General features: G+C 37.4%; 1 protein-coding gene across 1 annotated transcript in view; it reads right to left on the minus strand.

The window, feature by feature from the left end:
* Positions 1-2,717: 2,717 nt before the first annotated feature.
* The window catches only part of LOC143891189 (zinc finger BED domain-containing protein RICESLEEPER 2-like), a 34,779-nt gene continuing 11,151 nt past the window's right edge, over positions 2,718-26,345 (minus strand). The window contains exons 8-9 of the mRNA XM_077395823.1: positions 12,442-12,571; positions 2,718-2,918 (exon numbers count right to left, since the gene is read on the minus strand). Coding sequence (XP_077251938.1) covers positions 2,718-2,918; positions 12,442-12,571 — 331 coding nt within the window. The remainder of the gene's footprint in view (positions 2,919-12,441; positions 12,572-26,345) is intronic.

The following is a 26,345-nucleotide window of genomic DNA, read 5'->3' on the forward strand; positions in this document are numbered from 1 at the left end:
GGGGCCCACGAGGACCTCTTACACCCTATGGAAGACAAGAAAAGGTGGTAAAGGCAGAGAAGAGTATATGTGTCGTTTTGACTTGGTTTGACCATAGTCATCCAGTTGTGGGTGTCGTGAATGAATCCAAGAAGGAGAATGGGAGAGCATAGAACTAACACCGTCCAGCAAAAATTTTGTTCTACACCCTTTATGATATTAAATTATTAATCAAACTTACAAAAATTACAAGATTGCTGCTAAGTGAGACATTCAATAATTAATTACACCATTGAGCACAATTCAATTCTATACCCATTATGTTAATAAATTACTTATCAAACTTAAAAAAATTACATGATTGCCGCTAAGTGAGAAGTTCAATAAAATCCAGGACGTCTTAATCCATAGAACTCCACAACAGATGTCACAAGATCACACGATTTGATGATAGGTTGGAAAGAATCTTAACCCCTATGATGATAGGACAGGCTCCTGAAAGATTGACTATCTAGCTAAGGACAGACTCCTATGCTAATGACTCTGAGAAGGGCTCTAATGAGACATGACATGTCTCCTAAAACAAAAGGATAAGTAAGGCCAATGAGACAAAGCCTGTCTCCAAAAGGTTTGAATTTTTCTACATGAGACATAGCCTGTTTCCTCCATGCTCAAGATGACTCTTTTATTACCCTTATAATGAAAAGGCACCTAATGCTTAAGAGGATCCAAAAGACTGAGTAAGTCTTGAAAATAAATGAGGGGACGGCTACTTTGGACTAAGCGAGTCCTCTATGGATGGGCTTGGGCTAGCGCCTTCATCGCCCCAGCGATGATATGATATATATGACTAAAGGTAAGTCTAAAAGAATAAGGGTACCGACATGGATGATGAATACAAATTAGAACCAAAACTCAATGACCATATGGTAAATGAGCAAGCAAGCAATCATATAAAAATATTCAAAGAGGAAACAGATGGGTCATTACCACTCTTGTATTCAAGCAAGTTTAAAAGAAAAAAAATCATATAATGATTTCTAAATCTCAATATTAGTAATTATTCACCTCTCAAATTAACCCGAAAATCAAATGTATGAATTGATAAAGGCATATAAAGCTCTTAACAATGATATTTCCAAAATCAAACATAATTAACTGGTTATCAATTCATGCTAATATCAGAAGAAATAATAATAATAACAATTATGATAATACCATTTTAGCTTACCATATGACCTTCAAAAAGAATTTTCTTGTCACATGACTGGATAAGAAAATTTCCTGTACAAGTCTAGTTTTCAAGACCACAACACTTTTTATAAGATTCAGCCATTAAGTTTACTGTAATCTCCATCAACAAATGGCCATCCAAAATGAGCCAAGATCTTGAATAAGAAGAAATAGTGGCATAAAACTACATTATTCTAATGCTAACATTGAGTCACTGACTATACTCAAATTTCCACCTAATTATCTGTTTTAGCATAAAATCTCATACACAACTGCTTCCCTCTGCGATTTAATCATCAACTGACCTTCTCAAGCAATTTAGTCAAATATTTTTAAAACCTTTGCTTTTGACTTGTTAACTTCCAATGATCATAACAATCTTAAACTGAAATTACACAAAGTTCTGTATACTATCAAGTGATTGAAATTCGACTCGAAACTATTCTATTTCATATAGACCAATGACAGCCATGCTATATAACCAAAAAAGACAACTATAAAATTCTATCTTGTAAACAGTATGTACATTACAGAAACTTCATATCATCATTTTTTTGACATAAAACACAGTACATTTCTTAAACAAAGTAGCAGGATCAATCATCTAACTATGAAAACAGAGCAAGTCATTCAAGTTCACAAAACATGATATATCAAATCGGCTTCTCGAATGAATTAGATTTCTACTCAACGTATAAGACAAATCTATCATTCAAAATTTAGCATTGAAGCATGACAGAAAAATACCTGAACTGGTGCAGAGTAAAATCTTTTATTTGCAAAGAGTGAAATCACATTTAGTTCTAATTCATCCTCTAGTGCTTTTTCTCTTGGAAAGAGTCTGTAACTCTATTTCATTGTTCAAAAGATCCAGATCATGTTTTCTGACGAACAACTGGCAACTCCCTCTGCTGAATTGAACAAAACTTGTAAAACGTCTCCACCAAAAGATTGACAGAGCCTATCACATATCTCTAATACATTGTACACCACATAGAGTTTGATTGTTCCTTGTCCACAAATAAAGTGGTATATTAGGCTGATATCTGTTGCCTCCAAAATAGTGATTCCACACGCCAATATGACTAAAAAGCCAAAATCAGACAATTCTTTTGCACAAGGCCTCTGGAACTGCTTGTTAGTCAAAAACCTCCAAGTTGTCATCACAATCCTAGCTGGCATGATAGCTAGTAATGACATAAACGAATCCAAACAGACGAAGAAGCCCACATCAATAAGCAGTTCACATCTCCATGGCACATGGAACATAGTATTGTAGACTCTTTGTCGTTTCTTCTCATTTCCAACAGATGTTGTGCTGCGCAATGAATTGCCGGCATAGATCTCTTCCATAAAATATTTCAATGGTAACTTCTCCACGGATAAGAGAGAATTAGAATTTTCGGCCATTATATGCTTCCAATCCAACGATGGAGCAGTTTCTAACCTAGTCAATGTTCCATTAGATCCAGGCTTCTCTTGCCCTACGAACTCGGCAAACTCGTTCAAATCTCCTCCTTCATTGACTCATCAGACACGCTCACATCTACATTCCTCTGCCGGAACTCAATAGAAGGAAGAAAACTCGCAATTGAATTACCAAAATCCGGCTCCACATGTTCCAGCACCGTTGTAACACTCCCTCCATTTTCCAAAACCAAAGGCTTGAAAATGCTAGTTTCGATGCGTGAATTGGTTTCACAGATCTAGGATTTTGGGTTAAAAAAAGATTTGAGATCTAAAGTTTCAAAGGTATCAAGTGTTAGATCTATTGAACTAAAGCATTAAAAGGACAAAAATGACTGTAAAAGAACCTAACCGGAATTTTGCCAAATTCCTGCCGGAATTCGACCGGAGAAGATAAAGGCTAGACTAGGGTTTTAAAAGAAGAAAAATGAGAAATCTAGATTTTCCTAAAAGGATTTCAACAAAGAAGAAAATCTAGTTGTAATTACAGATTTGAAATGAAACAATAAAGATTTATTGCCGGATTCCGGCAAGCCTTCGCCGGAGATGATGAAGAGAATAGAGATGATCAAATCTAGTAGTTATCAAGGTAGAAGACAACAGATCGGAGTAGAATAAGTTGGCCGGAGATGAGGAAGGTGTGCGGCTGTGGCAAGAATAACGATCGGATCTTTGATGAGATGGCCGGAGCTCGGATTTACTGACCAGAGATGAAAGAGTGCCGTCGGAGAAGATGACCGGAGTTAGGAGAAAAGGATTTGGGCTGAGATCGTCGGCGAAACCATCGGAGAAGATGACCCGACCTCTCTCTCTTTCTCAGATCTGCTTTCTCTCTGATTTGGGTTTTTTTTTAAGAAAAAACCTAGATCTGAAACTCAGCTCCCCTTTCAAACGAATTTTTATTTTACTTTTATAAGTAAAATGAGGTGCTGATATTGGCACTACCATTTTTTATAAGCGCGTGGTTGCGCGAACTTCTGATGATCGTGCGGAGAAATATTGTCTTATTCAATCCATGCTCTGTACCAATCAAGATAAATCACCCCCCTTATATGAACTTGCACTATGACTTTGCTCGACTCATTCGCTAGGCAAACGCGCTCGGATTTTGATGAAATTTTGCGGGGACCTCAGTGAGACCCTAAGTTAGCCTAGGGTGAAATTTGGGACCCTAGTTGATTGATCAAACAAGAAAGATTTAGGGCGCGGTCAAAATGGGGTGTCTACAATAGCGCAGTGATAAATTCACTCCTTTCTATTACAATATTCACCCCCCATTTTTAAAAATGGATTGTACAGCCCACACCACAGGATGATCCAAACCGTCTTAAGAGAAACTCCATATAATCAAACCTCTATAGATTGCTGGGTTAGGATTATCCTATGGAAATGATTTTTGGGGAACCTATTTTCATTGTGCCTCTTAAGAGAAACTCCATATAATCAACCTCTATAGATTGGTGGGATAGGATCATTCTATGGAAATGATTTTTGGGGAACAACCTATTTACATTGTGGCCTATCAAATGTACGATTTGGATCATCCGATGGTGTGGGCTGTATAGTTTGAATATTGTAACAGAAGGGGGTGAATTTATCGCTGCCCTTTAAATAACACATGAATATTGACAACTTGATTTGAAGCTTGAAACATGTCCTCTCAAACAACTGACTTCAAGTTTGAAACGTGGGCTTTTGTCTGCATGCACCCATGCAGATTCACACTTGAAACGTGGCCCGCTCAATAACTTCTGAAAACGAGAGAAACCCACATCGGGTACTTATATTTGATGTCGATTGATTTTTAATCCCATAAAAAAATCAAACCGATTTGGAATTAATTTTTGTTTGAATTTAGTTATGGTGAGCCCAGCACCAAAACATGATGGTAACTTACATTACTAACAGGCTAACACCCTTTTTTTATATTTACACCCTCACTATTTTAAGAAAATTTATACCCTGGTCGCTCGAGCATGCACGTTCAACCTAAAAATACAGCGAATCTCACATTGTTTGGATGATCCAAACCGTTCATTTATTGGGTCCTTAGAAAGGGTGTGCTCAAAAGATCTTCTCCATAGGATGATCTAACCCTTTATTCTGTACAGTCACTTTTAAACCTCGACAAATCTGACGGTTAGGATCATCATATGGAGAAAATTTTCTAGGCACACACCCTATCTATAGCAGAGTCCAGCGAACGAATGGTTTGGATCACCCAAACAATGTAGGCCCCAGTGTATTTTTAGTTTGCGCTTGCATGCACGACCAACCACCTTATAGTTTCTCCTAGTTTTACTCTTACAGGTATCAGCTCCTCTTTTGACCATAAAATTTAAAAATTAGTAAAAAAAAAAAAGGATCCAATCACATATTGAGATAAGGAAGCACATAATTGTACACACCTATTTTGATATTTGTAGCTGTTAGTAGGGGTGTAAACGAGTCGAGCCGAGCTTGGCCAGGCGCGGCTCGGCTCGTTAAGCTCAAAAGCTCGGCTCGGGCTCGGCCAGGCTCGCGAGCCTTACCGAGCTCGGGTTATATTAAGTTCACACCCCTCATCTTCCCTGGACAGCCCTATCTAGTGTAATTTGACTACTTTTTTTACACTATGGGGGGTGGTCCAGGTAACAAATGGGGTTCCAAAAATGAAGTGACATATTTTGCCTCCCCCTTTCACTCCTTGGACAACCCTTTTAGTGTATATATTAATATAATATATATATATATATATATTTAAATATATTAAATTCTTAACGAGCCTTAACCAGCCTGGCCTAAATCAGGCTCGGCTCGTTAAGCTTAGCGAGCCTAGCGAGGCGGCTCGACTCGGCTCGTTAAGGATTCGAGCCGAGGTTTTTTCGAGCCGAGCTCGAGCGAGCTTCCGAGCCCGAGCCGAGCTCGAGCGAGCTTCCGAGCCTGAGCCAAAATTGACACCCTTAGTTATTAGGGGTAAAATCCACTCCTCCTTTAGATGAATGACACGTGGCATTGAGCCTAAACGAGGAAACCTAACTCGCCTTCTAGAAGAAAGAGGCGAGAAGGATTCTCTATCCCTCCAATTTAGCTATGTCCTCAAAGAGGAAAGAGTTGTAAATGGAATGTTCTATACAAGCATGGTAACTCTCCAAAAGTTGGTAAACCTATAATAGAAACCAGTTCTTGTGAGGAAACTTGGTAGTTATCTCCAAAGGAAATTGCCCAATGATGAAAGACTCCTATCAAGGCAAGTTTCCCAAATTGTTGTGTACTCCTCCCTTATAAAAAGAACCCCATGCTCATATGCATCTTCAACATCTTGAATCACTAGCCAAAATAATTCTCAAGTTCTCCTATTACTTTGTTTCTCTACTATTGTGCTGATTTCTGACTTGATCATTGGGATGGTCTCCCGTAGCCACAACTTCGAGATCATTCATAGGTTGAACCTCTACAAAACACAAAACATTAAACCCTAAACTGATACCTCGCTTCATACAAACTCAAAATACTGATGTTTCTTTTGAGGATTTGAGGGTCGGGTCGAGAGGAGCTTTTCGTGTAATAGCGTTTCATATCCAGAAGCACGAAAACTCATTCCCGATCTTCTCTAGATCCACCTCTCAGGTTATCACTGCCAGATAGAGGTAGAAGGAAAAAAAAAAAAAAAACGCATCCTTTAACTCGATTCAAACTAATGAAGATAAAAAAGAAAAAATGAGAGGGGGAATGGGGATGGGTTGAAAAGGTAAGAGAAGAGCCATTTTTTCTTCTCTGCCGCTTAGCTTCGGAAGTGTTGAGAGAGAGAGAGGGGCATCTCAAGCGACAATTCTAACGGAACTGGATTTTTTTTCTATTTTCTAGTGTATTTATCGGAGCTCCTTTACATTTAGCATTGAAACGTGACCTCGATGCAGTTTCTTCAGTGCACATGGCTGGCACTCCATTTTCCGTCCTTTCCCCTCTCTTTTGATATTTGACGCCCAGCTTGTAGAAAATATTGACATGCCCTTTATCACCGCCTCATCTCTCAAACTCTTTAACCTAATTTGGGTTAGTTTTATCCCAACCCTCTAGTTTGTCCAAAAGGGCAGGAGGGAAAGAGGAAAACAGTGGTGGGAGAAGGGAATTGGGCAAATCTAATGGTTCACGTTCCTCCTCGATGATTCAATGGCTGAGATGGTGGTTCCCATTCCAGGAACAAGTGTCAGCGGGAACAGAGGGGATTACTCTCAGTAAGGAGAAATCTGCGAAGTTATTAGCTTCCTTTTAGAAAACCGCTCTTAGGTCCTTTGAATCGCTTTTTTTTTGGGTGGGGGGGAACCCTATTGCATCTTGATCTGCAGACAGAGATTGAAAAAAAGAAAAGAAAAAACCCACATTCCAATTCAGCTCAAACCAATGAGAACAAACAAGAGAAAATGAGAGAGGGATGGATAGGTAAAAACTTGTCCTCTTGAGTGGGAGATGATGATGATCTTTCCAATTTTGTTGTTGCTGAAAGAAAGAAATCGTTGTAGTTACTAGTTTCCTGCCGCCTTTGATGTTGGTGCCCACGCCCCAATTTTGTTGTTGCTTAAAGATAGCCTCTGATTGGGGGTTGAAGGAGGATGATATGTGTAACGACCACAAAAATTTCTTTCCCTTAATCTGCTTTTAATTATATTGATATTGGCACCCTCTTAAAATTTAGGGATTTGAAGTACTACTGTATAATGATACTAACACTCCCATTCAATAACAAGTAGGGCCACTTGATTTTCTTCTAATTAAGTTAGTTTCTAAATTTTAAGCTAATGCCTAATTTAGCCATTAAGAAAAAGGGCCATATTGTAATTGTTATTGGGAGATAAGGTAGGAAGAGATAAAGTTGCTTTGGGAAACCCAGATCTCCCAAAAAAAAATTTGCCGTACCCATTTTCCAATCTAGGAGTGGGTGTATGTATTTAGTGGCCCCCACTTTACTTGCTAAATTTCTTATTACTTAAATTAGAGTAATGTGAGGTAGTGATCACACCTTAATAAGATTCTTTCTTATGGTAAATTAGAAAATCAGTGTGAATTAGAAACCTAACATGCTAAGGAAACAGACTTTGAGTGTAATTAGGAAACAAGGATTTGGAGTCTACAAAACCCAATCGTGGGTTTTACAAACCCACTTTCCATGCTTCTCCACAATCCCAAAACCGAGAGTTAGAGAGAGAGAGAGAGAGAGAGAACCACCAAGCAAGGGAAGAAGAAGAAGAAAAGTAAGGGGAGATTAGAGATATACCTTTCAAATTGATATCAAGTAAGTATGTCATATCTGAAATTCTCTTTTTTGGGTTTTTGCTTCAAGAATTGAAAAACCTAACTGCAGACCTAATTTAAAAACCCTGTTTGTTTTAAACCCTGATTCAAAGACAACCAAGATTCTTGCCCAATCATCTTTCAATTCCAATTTTTTTTTACATAAAATTCTCATGAACACATCAACCTTTCAAATTTATTATCATGCCCTAGTCACTTCAATTTCAGTTTTTGCAACCCTTCACGCCAAAAGCCGTGATCTACATGCCTTGCTTCTAACCTGCAAAACCAAAACATAGGTAAAACCCAAAACAAAGATGAAACAAAGAAGAAGAAGGAATAAAATAGAATAGAGAAATATGATATAAAAGGGGAATGTTATATTTACCCCTTTGTCCTTCCATAGACAACCCTTTTGATATATATATACTACTAAAAAAAACCCGTGCGATCCAGGGCCGACAAAGAACTGTATGGACCACGTCATAGGTTGATCCAAACCGTCCATTAGATGGAACACAACATAAAAAGGTTGTGCCCCAAAAATCATTTCCATAGGCTGATCATAGCCCTCCAATCTATAGAGGTTTCCATAATTCCTCTTAAATCGTATGGTTAAGATCACCCTATAGATTTTTTATTAAAAAACCATAAAGGAGGTGGGTAAGATTGAAATTATGTGGCTTTAATGGGTGCCTTTGTTAAAAACCATAAAGGAGGGGGTAGGATTGAAAATATGTGGATTGAATGGGTGCATTAGTAAAAAAAAGTCAAAAAAGTGATGTGTAATTCTCATAGAATTTTCAAAAAATTCAAAAAATTCTCTTCTTTTCTCTTCTGCTATATATATATATATATATATATATATATATATATATATATATATATATATATACACACACACACACACACTAGTAAGAAACCCCGTGCGATGCATGGGCAACAAAGAAGCAGCAACAAAACCCAGTGCATCGCAACAAAGAAGAAGCAACAATTGATCTCCTGGGTAAAAAAAAAATGGGCATGAAAATTACTACAAAATTCAAACAAACTGAAAATAAAAATAATTTATTTGTAAATAAAATAAACTTATATCCATGTTCCATGGAAAAAAATTATTTAAGCATCTAGATCATGGATTTACGTAGACAAAAAAATATAAAAAACATTGGAGTGGAACTTATGCAAGAACTTGAAAAACCATCAGCAAGTCAGCCTCCCACCGCATTTGGAGGGTTGTTGGATACTTTCTCCATCAATGAACCTGAAGAAACTAAAGCGAATTTAGTGCTGATAACTGAAATTTCACGTCAATACTGAAGTATCCCCAATCTAATAAAATAAAAATTGAGCATTCAATTTCATCACGCTTCCATGCCTCTTCAAGATCTTGCCTGCAACCTAAAAAGAATAGAGAAATTGAAATGAGTGTTCAATTTACACGTGCTTGGTTTTCATGGTTGTTAAATTAAAAAAACCTTTTGGAAGCATTCTAGGCAATTACAACTGATTGAAGTACATAAACTTGGAGGGAAACTGTTGGTATAGATAGGGACTGACTTGAGTTCTTAGGTCATGAGGAAGTTCTCTTTGACGGCTTTCATTGGGAGGTTTGTCCCAATTCTCAAGCAATCCCTGTGAGCAAGAGCGATTGTTCATTTCGAATTGGGGTAGGACTCATCTGTAGCAAATCTTGCAAGGAAATTTGATTTCCCAATAGCAATATATCTAAAGAGAATAATTTAGAAAAGGTAATCTTCACTTTGTTCCTATGAATAAGAAGCCAGATGACCGTTCTACATGCAAGGTATAAATCGATAGAAGCGAATATGGATCGTAATGTATCTGCACAAAGGAACATGTTAATTCTTGGAGATTACCTAATAGATGAGCAGTCAAATGTTCCCATTAATTCAGAAACCAACAATGTGGGAAAGAATATCAAGACATCAAAAAGAACACTCAATTATGCAATGAAACCCTATTGCCATTGTGCAAGTTCACCACACTAACACTCATTGCCTAACTTAAAAGACCTATTTCACACTTTTAAGCATAAAACACATGGTATTGTTATGAGAAACACTTTAAAAACCATAGGAACTGTCATTGCATAATCACATCCAACCCCTTAAACACATTGACCAAATACCAAAAACCCAAAAAAGGGAAGAACATTTTGTTGATAAACCCATGACCAAATACCAAAAACGCCAAAAAAGGGAATAACATTTTGTTGATAAAAAAACTATCCCCCAACCGAACCCATATCGAGAAATCATAGCCGTCAACAACTAAAAAACACAACTCGAGAGGAACATATCTCTAGAACATATAGATAATTTTTTTAACTTTTTACACTAAGTTTTCAAAGGTAACATCAACTAACTTTTCAAAGCTTTAGAAAATAACAGAATATAAGCTTTAACGAATCACTTCCTCAAGGTGACTTGAATCAGACACACTTTCAGGTCAAGTAGAGTTTTTGAGTTTCTAAATTATGGAAAATGTAAAGCCATAAACCAATAATTTCCAATATGACATGTGGACCTCTATTATCAGATTTTCCAAAATCTTCCCTTTGTGATGACTCATGGAAGAGCCCTCCTTTAGAGGTGTTAAAGGGGCAGCATTTTGAGCAGTCATTCTTACTAACAATGAATGTGGACCTCTATTCTTCTCTCTTCTTCCCCTAATTCTTCTTCTTTCTTCTTCTCCTCAATCTCTCTTCAATACTCGTGCATCACTCGACTTCAGAACTCCCTCTCTCGCTAAGCTACCCGTCACGGAATTGGCCGACCTATGGATATGGATGTAAGCAATCGAAGGGTCTCCCACAATATCCTGAATCTCATAAAAAAAACTAGGCGAATCTCCAAGCGGAACAAGAGAACCTCGGAGCCAATGGATGACATTGAGGGAATAAAGGTTTGAAGAATGTGTGAAACTTTCTAGTTCTCTTCTTTTCCTATGTATGTCGTAAGCTTTAGGGCCATGGATGCGATGCTATTGCGAAATGATAGAATGAATAAATATTTGAAGCTTTGTTTCTCTAATGTGTGGATGTAATATCTATTCTTCATAATGTGATGCCTCGATTCCCTTGATGTGATGCCTAGGGTTCCCTTGGTGTAAAGCCTCATGATTGCTAGTATGATTCTAGAATAATCTTCTTTTTTCTTTCGTGAGATAGCAAAGCTTCTTTGGTGATATGCCAATGAAAACTCTTGGTGGGACATGGATGTCTTGAGATAACTATCTTGTTTCTCCATTACGTGCAATCTATAATTCTCATATTCTTTCTCTTCCTTTCTTGTTTCTTCCACAAAAACAATCTACCCGAGAACTAGAAATATTTCTTACCCTTACCTAAAACCTCAAGACCTTAATTTTTTCTTCATGTTTTACCCATCCAATCTCACCCTAAACCCTACATCCCTTAATCTTGTCAAAAAACTGTCTATACATTTTAGGGGTGCAACTTGGGTCGGGCTCAACCCGAACCCGACGGGTTCAACCTGTTTTTTTTTGCCGGGTTGGGTTGGGTTTTTCTGGGTCGGGGTGTGGGTCGGGTTGGGATTTTGTAACCCGATTTCCAAATCGGGTTGGGTCGGGTTAGGGTATCGGGCAACCCGACCCGAATTGTAACCCGGCTTATTTTGTTAAGTTTTTTTTTTTCAACTTTTACCTTTTTAGACTTTATTTCATAGAGTTATAGAATTGTAGTTTTGTTAATTGCTAGTCCCTGTTTGTTTTGGATTTTGAGAACCGATTGTGAGTCAAAAAATGATTATTGGTGACTCACAATTGGTTCTCAAAATCCAAGACAACCCAGCTTGAGGTGGTTAGTGCCATCAAACAAATGACCAATAAACTTATACAACTAATCAGGCCATATCTCGACAATTGTTGGTACCATATCAAATCGGGTCAACCCAACCCGAATTAGAAATCAGGTCGGGTTGGGTTGGGTCGGGTTGAGAAAATTGTAAATCGGGTTGGGTCGGGTTGAACCCATCCGGGTTGGAAATCGGGTTGGGTCGGGTTGGGTTGAAAAAATGGGTTCCTCGGGTGGGGTTGGGTTGGCCTCAACCCGACCCGAGTTGCACCCCTAATACCTTTCTGGCATACATCTGGACTTTTCGAGCATACATATGCACCCCACATGCACCCCTCAAAACCTACCCTAAACATAGTAGAAATATTTTTCAAATTTAATGACATATTTTAGGATCAAAACCCTAATTTCCACCCTTATTCCCTACTACAACAGTCTGCTCTTGCCAGCAAATTCAAATATATATAGCATGCATTGCCTATTTCGTTTGCTCATACCTTATTCCCCACCCTAGTCAGCTAAAACAAGAGCCAAATATTTGAAAGATACTCTGTTCCATAGATGGTCCTACGTCAGATTGGTATCAAAGCTAGATAGTCCTGCATCAAAATTGGTATCAAAGCTAGATCATCCTGCATCAATAGTCCACTCACCAACAAGCAGCTACGATGCACGTCTAACAGCATCGATGCAGCCACATAAATCAGCACCTCAATCGATACAATGCTGCACAACACTCCACATGAAGGCCTCAGAATATTCAAAAGCACAATCCAGACAATTCTGTACAACAGTTCACACAAAAGGAGCACCACAATATTTACAAAAGAAAGACAAAGGGAAGATTGAGATGTCGGTTCGAGACTTCTTTAACCGTCGCCTCAGGTGGGTTTGGACACTAGCACCAACCATTGTATTTGTGGCTCTAGTCTTGAATGGGTAGCTCCAACTTTTTTGGATTTGCTTGATAGTGGATATTCTACCCAGGAAGCTTTCTTTTCGATTGGAGTTTTTAATAGTTGCTGTCAGAGATTCTTGATAGTAATAGGCCAAAGGGGAAGTAGAGATAACAATTCGTGGCATGCACCCAGATCCTTCCCTCGATCGCTATGAAGCCAAGAAGATCTGGATTTATTGACGCGTCGTCTCGACTTCAGAAATGGCTATGCTCGCGGTAATCAGTTTGCTCCAGATCTAGCCACATATATGGTGGTGCATCTCCAGCTGAAATGATTATGACTTTCAGATGCATAACCTTATCCTAGATGAAATGATGGTGCACCTCCAGCTGCAATGCGTCGATATGTACTATTTGTAATTCTTATGTTGTACTTTTGGTGTTCATACTTTAATGCTTCTATTTTCTCATGTGGTTCATTTGGACTTGATTTGTGACTATTTGCATCTAATTTTTTTTTTCGATTTATGTAATAACATCAATTCTTTTGCTAAATTTTGTACTATTTAACCAGGTTCCAATGTTATATGTGCGTGTTGTGTAATATATACATATATACATATATATATAATGTATACGCGCACATGTACATGTATATGTATATATCATATAGACTTGATATTTAACCAATCACGTACTCATATTAATCAAATTATCAGTGTGAGTGACAAAGCTAACATGAACTTGACTGACCGAAAAATATTGGTAATTTTGATTTTGGGTAGACTCATTAGCCGAAGTGGTAGTTAGGGAGTTTCGGATTTTGGTCTCAATTTTACATTTACTTGGTCTGACGACCAGTTCGTTCATGTTACCCGTTGCATCCTTTATCTTTCGTAATATTGTTTCTTAAATGGTTCTAAAGAAGAAAAAAAATTGTCACTTGTAATTTTTGAATTTCTGAGTCCTCTTATCCAAGTTAATACTTCTAAGTCAAGTACAACAATGAACCACAAGTGTTAAAATTTGTAGTTCTGGTTTGGTGTCATTGTATTAACTACTGGTTTACTGATAAACTATGTGATGATTTCATCGTGAACACCACTTACACATCTAAATGTCCAAATGCTAAGGGACCACTCGATAACTAAAAGCAAAAATTTGTTCATTGTTCATTTTCTAGCCCTCCCTAGCCCCGGAATGGCGGGAGCTTCGTGCATTGAGCCACCCCTTTAATTTTTAAAAAAATAAAAATTGTTCATTGTAATTGTGGATTAGTGCTGTTCATGACAGGCTAGCACAAGATTGGGATCACCCATCTCGAAACATTGATTGGAATTGCCTAATCCATATTAAACATTTTTTTTAAAGTAAATGAGTTGCCGAGTGACAATTTAGGCAGTTTAATGTCTTTGTTTTCACCGACTCACTTTGCAATCTACAATACTGTAGCACATTGTGCATATGGTGGTCCTTGAAATTAGATTTGGGAGAAGAGAAAAAGGAGGGGGGGTGATTCAGTTTTGATTTGAAGGGTATTCACCTAATGCAATTAGATGGATGAAGTATGAGTTTTAGTACATGTGTAATGCTGCAGATTGTAAGCCCAATAAGAGGCATCTTCGCCCATTAGGATTTTAAATAAAATCCTAATGGATAATAAATCTAAAACATGAAAATAAAATCCCATAAGCTAAATAACACAGATAATAAATCTCTAAAATCTCATGGGCGAAGATGCCTCTTATTGGGCCTACAATCTGCATCACGTAGATGGGTGGATACCTTGTAGGAGATCATGGAGAGTTGCAGGGTTTCAGTTTTCGTTCAATCTCTCGTAGAGAAGCAAATTTGTAGGTGGATTTTTCTATTGACAAAGGGGATACTTAGATAGGTTCTTTCTATTGGTTTCAGACTTTAATGTGTCGTTTTTGGGAGTCTTTGAGTTTGCTGCTTTAATATTCTTCACACTTTTTTATTTGAAGCTCATTATCCATTAACCAAACGCCCCTGTGCTTTTTGTGGTAGAAGGGCCTTTGACAATTTTGGCCACTTGACGTTATTGGATCTTCTAGTGACAACTTTGTGCTCTGTCTTTTAAATCTTACATTTGATTGTGCTGCATAGAAGACATTGGTGTTGAAAGTGTGCGCATTTGGCGGATAATATTATCTCTAATGAAACTACATTGAAGTATATTTAGAGGATGAGACACTCGTTGATCTACTTATTTACTGCTACATCATTGGGGATATTTCCTGAATCTCTTTGTGATGGAGTTGTGTCCTTGTGTCTAAGTTATTAAGTATATGGTGCCCCATCCTTGAGCAACCGTATTCTTTGGGGGATATGTTCATACCAGTCTTTCAAGTCCCTCAGAGTAATAGAATTATAAATCCCTTTCGGGATGGAGTTGTGTCCTTGTCTCTAGTAGTTAAGTATATGGTGCCCCATCCCCGAGCAACAGTATTCTTTGGGGGATATGTTTCTACCAGTCTTTCAAGTCCCTCATAGTAACAGAATTAAAACATCTTTAGAGATGAAGTTTCTCTTGCAGTAGATTGATAATGATGCGATTTAGCCTACTCACACTGTGGCGATCCAAATGGCGGTTTGGACCATCCTATGGTGTTGGCCGTACTGTATTTTTGGGGAGTTTGCATAGGTATGCTCCCTATGCAAACCCTTAAGAGTCCATTTTTCCTTTATATAATTCACCTCTTATTTCTGTTGGTTTCTTGTCCTTTCTGTACTTTTTCTCACTTTCTTCAATAAGGTTTCTTAACTATAAAAAAGGAAAATCATCCTCTATTTCTAACCCAGGTCCTAGTGGTTAGAATATTTCTGTCCTGAGAATATTCTCCTCTATCTACTACTCTGTAGTAGATAACTGAGAATTTTTTTGTCCTGTTTTCTTCATCAAGCTCTAATTCAAGTGTTTATGGTTTTCATGACAAGCAATAAGGGAAACTCCATGGACGTTAGGAGTAGATAATCAAAACCATCCATGGGATGAACACCAATGTGGCTTGACTCATTCATCTCGTTCGATTCAAGTAGAAGTGCTTGCTACTTATAGTACACAAAATTCTGAAAAGAGCTATTATATCCAAAAACTTCTGATAGTTTGATGGCATCCATGCACCACGCTTGCTTGCGATTTAAGGCTTCTTTCACCCTTAGGTTACTAATGATTCAGAAAGAATGTGGATCATTCGTGAAATCTTTTGGTATTTTATTGTTTCCTGTTCATGTTACTTTTTTTTCCTTTTAATTTGGTTGTCAACTGCAAAACTTTTCTAGTGTTTATAATGTAACCACCCATACATAGATTGTGGATCCTAATTGTCTTTCAGTGTTCTTTACTTATTAAAAAAACCTACTGTTTCAGACATTTTTTGCAGAATCAAATGATTAATAACAAATTCAACAATTAGCAATTCACTTTTGATGTCCATACCCCTTTATTATACTTTATAATTTAGATTGTGGTAGTCTCAACTACATATCTTGCCTAGCCTTTGGCAAAATGCTACCTTTAGGAACTTATTTCTAAATAACCAAAATCCATTAAACTAAGTTTACTTGCTCTTTTTTACTCCACCTAGTTATGGACTAAGGGGACTTGGAAAACATTTTTCAAATAGAGATTTAGTGACCAAAATCCTTAGATCCCTACCTTTATCATGAGAATCCAAAACTTCCGCAATCACCGAAGCCAAGGACATGAACACATTAAACCTAGATGAACTAATAGGGTCCTTGATAACCCATGAGATGATTTTCAAAACAAAAGCACCCGAAATTAAAAATAAAATTGAAAAAGGAAAAGGTGTTGCTTTTGCTTGCAATGTAGGTGATAACGAAGAGGCAAAGGAAGACATGGAAGATGAAGTAGCCCTCCTAACAAGACAGATCAAGTTCTTGCAAAAGAATATGGGAGGCATGAGAAATAGAATGACCAATCCTCCATTCAAGAAGAAAGAAGAGCTCGGTGACGGATCATCTCAACCCCGATGCTATGGATGCAAGAAACTTGGACACATTCGCCTGGATTGTCCACTCAACAATGAGTCAACATCAAACAATCGTTTCAAGAGAAGAGAAGGCAAGAAAGAAATGACCACCACATGGGATGAGGAAAATGAAAGTGAAGGCGAACCAAATGATGGAGTAGATTGCTTAATTGTAAAAAATGTTTGCTTCATGGCCTCAACAAATGACAATCAAGAGGTAAGTACCTTAAATGATGTTATTGTTTTAAAAGAAGTTCTTGATTCCTTACAAAATGCACATGATAAACTTAAAATTGAATTTGATAAAAATGCATCACTTGAAAAATCTCTTTCTAACATGACAAGGAAATTTGGTTGGTTAAAGAAAGATCATGAATTTTTAGCTGATGAAAATGAAAAAGATAAAATTGAAATTCATAATCTAAATACTACCATCAAGATTTTAAATGAAAACCGACAAGAACTATCTATTGAAAACAATAAGCTAAAGCATGAAAATAGTAACCTATCTCATGAATATGATGAGTTAAAGAAACTCTTTGAAAAATTTGAACATGGTTCACTAAAATTGGATAGGCTTGTTAATATTTAAAGATTGTCACATGATAAAAGTGGACTTGGACATAAATGGAATACTACAATGTCAAACTATAAAAATAAATTTGTAAAGGCTTCTTCTAGTGGTACTAAAACTTGCTTTTATTGTGGTTGAGAAGGACATTATAAGGTTACTTGCATATATGCTAAACAAGATAAAATCAAATTGAACTCTAAAGTAAAAATAAATGAACTTAGCAAGATTGGGAAAATTTGGGTACCTAAGGGATCTCACTTGCCTATTCATATGTAGGTATGCCTTAAAAGCCATAACAAGAAGAACACATGGTACCTTGATAGTGGATGCACTAGACACATGACCAGAGATCTCACTCAATTTGCATCCCTATCACTCAAGGATGGTGGAGATGTTACCTTTGGAGATGATAAGAAAGGAAAAGTCAAAGGAGAAGGCACCATAGGTAACTCTACCTCTCCCATACATGATGTACTTTATATTGATGGCTTATCTCATAATCTTATTAGCATTAGTCAATTGTGTGACAATGGTTTTGAAGTAGTCTTCAATCCCGACAAATGCATTATTAAAAATAAGATAGATGGAAAAGTGAAATTCATAGGTTCTAGAGACAATAATATTTACACTATTGGGCTAGATGATCTTAGACTCCAAAATGTAACTTGTCTTAATGCCATTAGTGAAGATTCTTAGTTATGGCATAGGAGATTGGGTCATGCCGGAATGGATCTCATTTCAACCCTCCTCAAAAGACATTGTTAGAGGATTGCCTAAGTTCAAGTATACCAAAGATCATATTTGTAGAACTTGTCAATTAGGGAAACAATTGAAAGGCTCATTTGCTCCTAAAAATATGATCTCAACCACTTACCCCTTGTAACTACTTCATATGGATCTTTTTGGACCAATGAAGACAAGTAGCCTAGGTGGAAAGAGGTACGTGTTTGTCATTGTGGATGACTTCTCACGATTTACATGGGTCATATTTTTAGCACATAAAGATGAAACCTATGAAAATTTTCTTAAATTGTGTAATCAAATCCAAAATGAAAAAGGTATTGCCATATCTTACATTAGAAGTGACCATGGAACAGAATTTGAAAATATACACTTTGACACTTACTGTAATGAACATGGCATCAAACACAACTTTTCGGCACCTAGGACACCTCAACAAAATGGGGTTGTAGAAAGAAAGAACCGAACCCTCCAAGAAATGGCTAGGACTATCTTACATGAGAATGGTCTCCCTAGATACTTTTGGGCGGAAGCGGTTAGCACCGCTTGCTATATCATAAATAGGATATATATGAGGCAAATTTCTAAGAAAACACCTTATGAGCTTTGGAAAAACTTGAAACCAAATATAAGCTATTTTAGAGTGTTTGGTTGTAAATGCTATATCTTGAACATTAAAGATAACTTACACAAATTTGATAAGAAGTCTGATGATGGCATATTCTTAGGGTATTCTACACATAGCAAGGCATATAGAGTATTTAATAGAAGAACCCTAGTTGTAGAAGAATCTATGCATGTTACATTTGATGTGAGAGAGCCAACACCTCAAGAAATGCCACATGATGAGGATGAACCTATTGAACACTTCTAACCTAAGACAAATGCTCCTCCCCATGCATCTACAAGTAATACATTACCTAGTGAGGAAGTTGAGAGTGTAGATGAAGACTCATTACCTAGGGATAGGAGAATATTGGTAGATCATCCTGAATCCCAAATCTTAGGTGATGCCACATCGCTAGTAAGAACTAGATCATACTATCGAAGTGTGAGTAACAACTTGGCGTTCCTATCCAAATTAGAACCTAAATCCATCAAGGAAGCCGAAAAAGATGAATATTGGTTGATCGTTATGCAAGAAGAGTTGAGTCAATTCGAAAGGAACAAGATGTGGAGGCTAGTGTCTAGACCTAGTGATCATCCAGTCATTGGCACGAGATGGGTGTATAGAAACAAAATGGATGAAAATAGAATTATCACTAGAAATAAAGCTAGGCTTGTAGCCCAAGGGTACAATCAGGAGGAAGGAATAGACTATGATGAGACATTTGCTCCTGTTGCCCGTATGGAAGCTATTAGGATACTCTTGGCATATGCATCTCATAAAGGATTTAAACTATATCAAATGGATGTCAAAAGTGCCTTCCTAAATGGCTATATCCAAGAGGAAGTGTATGTTGAGCAACCTCCAGGTTTTGAAGACTACAAACATCCAAATCATGTCTTCAGGCTTGATAAAGCTTTATATGGGTTGAAGCAAGCTCCTAGAGCTTGGTATGTGAGGCTTTGCACCTTCCTAGTGGAAAAAGGTTTTGAGATGGGAAAGGTGGATAAAACATTATTTATCAAAAGAGAAAATCAAGATATCCTCATTGTCCAGATTTATGTGGATGACACCATCTGTGGTTCAACTAATCAAAAAATGTGTGATGAATTTGCAACTCTAATGAAAAATGAATTTGAAATGAGCATGATGGTTCAGTTAACCTACTTCTTAGGACTCCAAATTAAACAATACCAAAATGGGATATTTATAAATCAAAAAAAATATACAAAGGAGTTATTAAAGAAGTATGGCATGGATAGCAGTAAGACATCAAGAATTCCCATGAGTACAACTGTTAAGCTAGAAAATGATGAATTTGGCAAATCTATGGATCAAAAGATGTATAGGGGTATGATAGGTAGCCTACTCTATTTAACAGCCAGCAGACCAGACATTATGTTTACTGTTTGTCTCTGTACTCGATTTCAATCGGATCCAAAGGAGTCTCACCTATTGGCAGTCAAGAAGATCTTCAAGTACTTAAGAGGAACCCAAAGTCTGGGATTATGGTATGAAAGATCTACTGCCTTCACTGTCATTGGATATTCAGATGCAGACTTTGCTGGATGTAGAGTAGATAGAAAAAGCACTAGTGGGACTTGTCAATTCTTGGGCAAATCACTTGTTTCATGGTTTAGCAAGAAACAAAATTCAGTAGCTCTATCCACAACAGAAGCAGAATATGTGGCAGCTGGAGCGTGCTGTGCACAAGTCCTATGGATGAAAAGCACATTGATGGACTATGAAATTAAAATGGAAAATATTCTCATCCAATGTGACAATACTAGTACTATAAACTTGACAAAGAACCCCATACAACACTCTAGAACCAAACATATTGAGATTAGGCACCACTTCATTAGAGATCACTCACAAAAAGGGGATATTTGCTTAAAATACATCAACACTGAGGAACAATTGGCTGATATCTTTACAAAACCCCTTAGTGATGATAGAATATGTTATATCCGAAGTGCCTTAAACATTTGGAGTGTGGATCAAGTCAAAAAAATTGCCAGATATAAACCTTGTGCCTTTCACCAGCTCATCTATAAAGTATTTATATATATCATCCTTGTTTGGTAGTATCTGCATGAATGAGATGTCAAACATTAATCTTAAAAATCACTCAATTGGTACTCTTAGCCTTCTTAGTTCTCTAAGATGGAGAGGTACCTTCACCTTAGTTAAAAATACTTAACAATTTGACAATATGTCAACATCTCGATCATGAACAGGTATATGTGCATTACTTGGCTACATATTTTTATACCATAAGCATTGATTTAGGTGGAGTACCTAACTCAATCTTCATTCACTCCTAATTGCTATACATTTTAGTTTGCCCTTTCTGTCGATGACAAAAGGGGGAGAAGTTTGAAATTGATTATCTATTCACTTGCCTATATGCACTATATGCCTCTAATTGTTATCATTTATCATTGTGCATATATTGAGGGGGAGTTCCTGCATTCACTTGCCTATGATGTCACTCCACACACACCTCATAATCAATTTTGTTTGTCATCATAAAAAATGGGGAGATTGTAAGCCCAAGGGTCTACTCTTCTATCTTCTTTTGATGATTCTAAACATAATTGATTATGCTCTTGAATAGTAATCAATTTGCCTTGAAGTGTTGTGTTAAGATAGGTTGATCATTGAAGAAACCAACACACCACATGATCATGCTTGAAGATGTACCACACAAGAGTCAAAAGGAGCTAAGTGAAGCTCACATTATCTCTCAAGCAAGCATACACAAAATAGAAGACCAATTGAAGACCAAGGCTAAAGAGAAGTTTGAAGGTTACCTAGATTTCATTGTACATATTTTCTCTTTAGATTTATAAGCAAGACAAGGGTTTTTCAAAAGCGTTACTTAAGAACTTAAATGGTTTAGTGAATGGTTATGTGGTGGACCAACATGTTGGGATCCTCATAACATTCCAAATTGTCTTAGGAATTGAGTTCCAAAAGCCCAAAATCAAATAGCAACAAAAATATAAAAAGTCTGCTGATTTTAGGCTTCTCGGAGCTCCGAGAAATGGTCCAGTAGTATTTTTCAACTTCTGGCCATTTTCTCTGAACTCCGAGAGCCATTTTCTCTGAACTCCGAGAAATGGTCCAGTAGAATTTTTCCATTTTCTGGCCGTTCTCTCAGAACTCCGAGAAATTGTCTCGGAGCTCCGAGAACGTCACGACATCTCAAAATATAGCCGTTGGCTTTTGAATTAAAAATTGGTTTTTGATTTCTTTAACCCCAAACGGTCATATTTTGTCAAGAGGCTATATATACACCTTCAAGAGGATTATTTTTTTCTCTTGAATATTTGAAAAAACATCCTTAAGCATTCAAACACTTGCAAACCCTTTTAGCTTAAGAATTTATTTTCTTCTCCCCAAACTTACCTTGCAACTTGCAAATCTTTTGAGTTTGGATTTAGGCTTTTCACTTGCAACCTTTATTGGAGAGCAAATCAAAGGAACAACATTGTGCATCAAGCTTTCAAGAGAAGCCAAGCAAATCTTCATCTTCTATTATTGTAAAGGTGGTTAGGGCATCCTACTTTAATACCCTAAGGAGTAGCGCTTAGAACTCGACGGAGAAGGAGAGTCATTGTAAAGGTGTCAAGGGCATCCTCATTTAATACCCCTTGGGAGTGTAATCGCCTCGGAGCCGGGCATCGTGGAGGTCTCACAATAGTGGAAATCCTTAAGGACGATCTTAAGAAGAGTGGAGTAGGGTTTTGCCCGAACCACTATACATCGATGTGTTCTTTCCTTGTCTTGTATTTTCATTCTTATTTTGGTTTGGTATTTTCTTTTGATTTGATCTTAATTGAACTAACCAAAATCTAATCAAGAGAAGAAAATTCAAATTAGGTTTAATACTTAAAACGAAAAGGTATAAATTTAGTGTTAAAACCAATTCACCCCCCTCTTGTGTATTTCACAAGATATACCTAAAAATAACTCAGAGTCGCCATCCATGGATAGGCCATGGAACCCCAAAATTAAATCCTCTGTGCAATGGATAACCATAAATATATATGGGCTCGTGCCTGGTTACGAATGGAGAAGGTCCGAAGAGCACCCCCAATTCGTCCGAGTGCAAGCACTTAGTCTCTTATGCCATTTTCATTAACTCCAAAGAATTTTGGGTAAAATCATGTGAAATGGGAACAAAATATCCCTGGGAAGACGTCTACCTAATCATGCATGACCAGGGGATGAAATAATCACCGCATACAAAACAAAATAAAAAATGTGTCGCCTAATCACAACTAGGTTATGAGTGACATACCTAACTGGTGTCTAAATTTTGGTGGACAAACGCATGCATGCTACAGCTACAGGTATAGGGTCTGCACAAGAAATTAAGAAAACACAACAAAATATACAATATAACAACACAACAAATCCTAAGACTCTAAACGATTTAGCCCGAGCCCTTGGATGGTCTGATATTCATCCAAAGAAGCCTACGTATCCCCGCCTCCGTAAGAATCGGAGCAACGTAGTTCTTCGCCCCTATTCTAAGCTATGATGCCTAAGACACCTAGACCTCTATCCTAGACTCGATCTAAAAGACCGGATTAGTTGTTAAAGCTTCTTGTGCAATTATTTAGATTCCAGTGAATTGTAGATTTTAGGACACCCTATATGCCCTAACTAAATACAGGTTAGCCCTAAGCTAATGCAGGTGGATCCTACAACCTATGTGTAACTAGGCTGTGTTTCCTAAGGAAAATAAAGGGTGGACTAGCGCATCATATTCTAGTCATCAGTCGGCGATGTGGATCGCCAACTGACCGGATGGAGGCGTTCCTATAACTCTAGGACAAACCCCTAACTCTAGAACAAGCACACAACAAACAAACAATCAAATAACCTATCAAGAAGAAACGCCTAACTTTAGAACGCTCGATCTAGGAGAAAATCCTAACTCTAGAGGAAGATCTTAGGTTTGGCTGGATTAGGGATATGGATCCCAAGCTGCACTACGTACCTCGTTAAACAGGATCAAGCCAACGTAGTTCGAAACGAGCTTTCCTACTATACTCCTAAAGCTTTAAAGCACTTCAAAATGACTTAAGGTTTTAGATATTTTTCAACTGTTTTTGAATTTTAAAATATTCAATTGTTTTTGTGATTTTAAATAATTCCAATGTTCTTGTGATTTTAAGATTTCAAAGGTTTATGGATTTTAAAATTTCAAATGTTTTCACCCTTTTGGTCAAAGGCCAAAGGGAACATACAATGCAACACCCTAGGGTAAAACCCTCAGGGTAAAGGGGAAACCCCAAATCAACAAACTAGTATTCCAAAATAAAATGCAACAATTCACAAATAAGTAGACGAGTATTGCAAGAACAGAGAAAACAACCTAAAATCCCAAGCAAGCACAACTCTAATAAGACTGAGCTAGTCTTTAACAAAGAAGAAAGACTACAACTCTAAAGGAGAAACTCCCAACTATCAAAACCAAAGAAGGGGTGCAAGTGAGTCAATGACTCTCTAATAACGCTACCAAGAGTGGGGGTAAAAAAAATAGTCAAAGACTCGCTAGAAGAAAGGGGGATTCTAACATGAGGCTGGGTAAGCCTCCTAAAAGGAAAACTCCCTATGAGAAAAGGCTTGTCTCTAAACAGAGACTCTATAAATGAGGCAAGGCATGCCTCATACGAGAAAACTCCCTACCAAGCTAAGGTAACCTTCCTATGGGATAGACTCTAAACAACAAGGCTTGTCTCTGAAAGAGAACTGCCTTTAGAGACGAAACACGTCTCCTAATGGGGGAAATAAATATCTAAAGGTAACTAAAAGGACTTGGAAAGCTCACCTAAAGAAAGAGGGGAGTGCTATTAAGGCTAGGCAAGTCCCCTAATGATGGGCTTGGGCTAACGCCTTCATAGCCCCCAATGCATTGAAGGGGCTACCATGTCTAATGGTATATAAAAGGCTGGACTGACCCACTAAATAAAAGAGGGGACTGCTACTTGGACTGAGCAAATCCCCTAAGAATGGGCTTGGGCTAACGCCTTCATCGCCCTTGCAATGAAGAAGGGCTATTAATGTTTAAGGGTACCTGAAAGGTAAGAGGTCTCTACCTAGAGAAAAAGGACAGAGGGTATCGCCACGACAGGGTAGGTCCTCTAAAGGAAGGGTACAAAGGTCAACCTACAAACAATCTTGGTCAATGTCCAAGAACCGCGCTTCAAAACCATACGATGCATAGCTCCAATAAATGGTATTGCATTAAAATTTTAAAGTTCCAGGTATTGGTTCGAAACTAAGATTCCACGGAAATATGCCTCATACCACAAGCTCTCCAATTCACAATGAAGAATATTAAGAAGCTTACTAATTTGTATGCTACAAGAATACATCTGTTAAGAACTTACAAGAGAACAAAGCAGAGTAATAACAAAAACCAGGGCTTTTCCTCTTGACCTTGCATCCATAAACATGTGAATAAAGCTTTGAACATGCTTGTATAGATGGTTTCCCAACATGTAATGACAAATCATAATTCGGGCATAAATGGAACTCAACTGCATAAAACTAGAAAAGGTATTTGTATGCATGGTAGCTGATGTCAACTAAGTCCTGTTCGCTTGAAATTTTAAGAAATCAGTAAGTATTCCCTAAACTAACAAAGTTGGACATCAAATGATATGGAACCCATGGTGACAATAACACAACAATATGTCTGGATATACACTCTCAGGGATTTAAACTCTACATTTTTAATGCGGAGAGCGTAAAATGCCTACTGTCATTACATTCATGAGATTTAAAGCGAAACTAATTATGAAAATCATGAAAATATGAATTACCTTGGATGAAGACAAGCCAATGAAGATGCTAGAATTTGACAGTGCTTTCATCCATTGCTGAATGATGATATCCCTACTACCACATTGAAAATAACACTCCAAAGCTTAAGATGTACTTGTTCATTCAAAGGTTTGTCATAACATTTTCACTGAATATCTTGTCTCTTAATATTCACAAACCTGTCCCAAAGATCATTACATTTCCCAGAAAGCAACCAACTCAATGAAAGGACAAGACGAGTAGGGGGGGAGTGATTGACTAAGCAAAATTGGACTGATAGCATGGATTAGCTTCAACTGAGAAATGACATTACTACAGACCTCCCTGAGTTACCCCCAATTCAATCTATCTTATGACATTATAAAGATTGCTAAGTGATCTTTATTATTCCTCAAAATATATACATATATATCCGCAAATTGTATTCAGAAAAATATAAGAAACGCCCCTAAATCTACAAGCCAGTATACAGGGAATACAAAGCAAGGCCTAGCATTTATGAGTGCAGGAATGAACTGATGACACTTCTCATTCAATGCCACACAAGTCAAAACCGAGTGGATGATAGGATATGACAAGAAGGAGTAGTAAACACATCCATAACTCTTTTTTCAATAAATGAGTAGATACAGACCCTACCCCCTGGGTGAATACTATTTAAGTTTAATATGTGCAACACTAAATATGTATTCTATTCTTTGAAAGAATCTGACTCACTCATTTTCCAAAATTGCTCCTATAACAAGTAAATGTAACAGTAACGATCGCATTCGATGGCTTCAATCAAGTGAGGATTGGAATATACTCATGTCAGGGAAAAGTAAGAATGAATTTGTACAGAGTACTCTAACTTCCATTCATACTACTTCGCTTCA

Source organism: Tasmannia lanceolata, unplaced genomic scaffold, assembly GCF_043159265.1.
Source record: "Tasmannia lanceolata isolate RefF3 unplaced genomic scaffold, GAP_Taslan_0.1 ptg000013l, whole genome shotgun sequence".
Classification (NCBI taxonomy): Eukaryota; Viridiplantae; Streptophyta; class Magnoliopsida; order Canellales; family Winteraceae; genus Tasmannia; species Tasmannia lanceolata.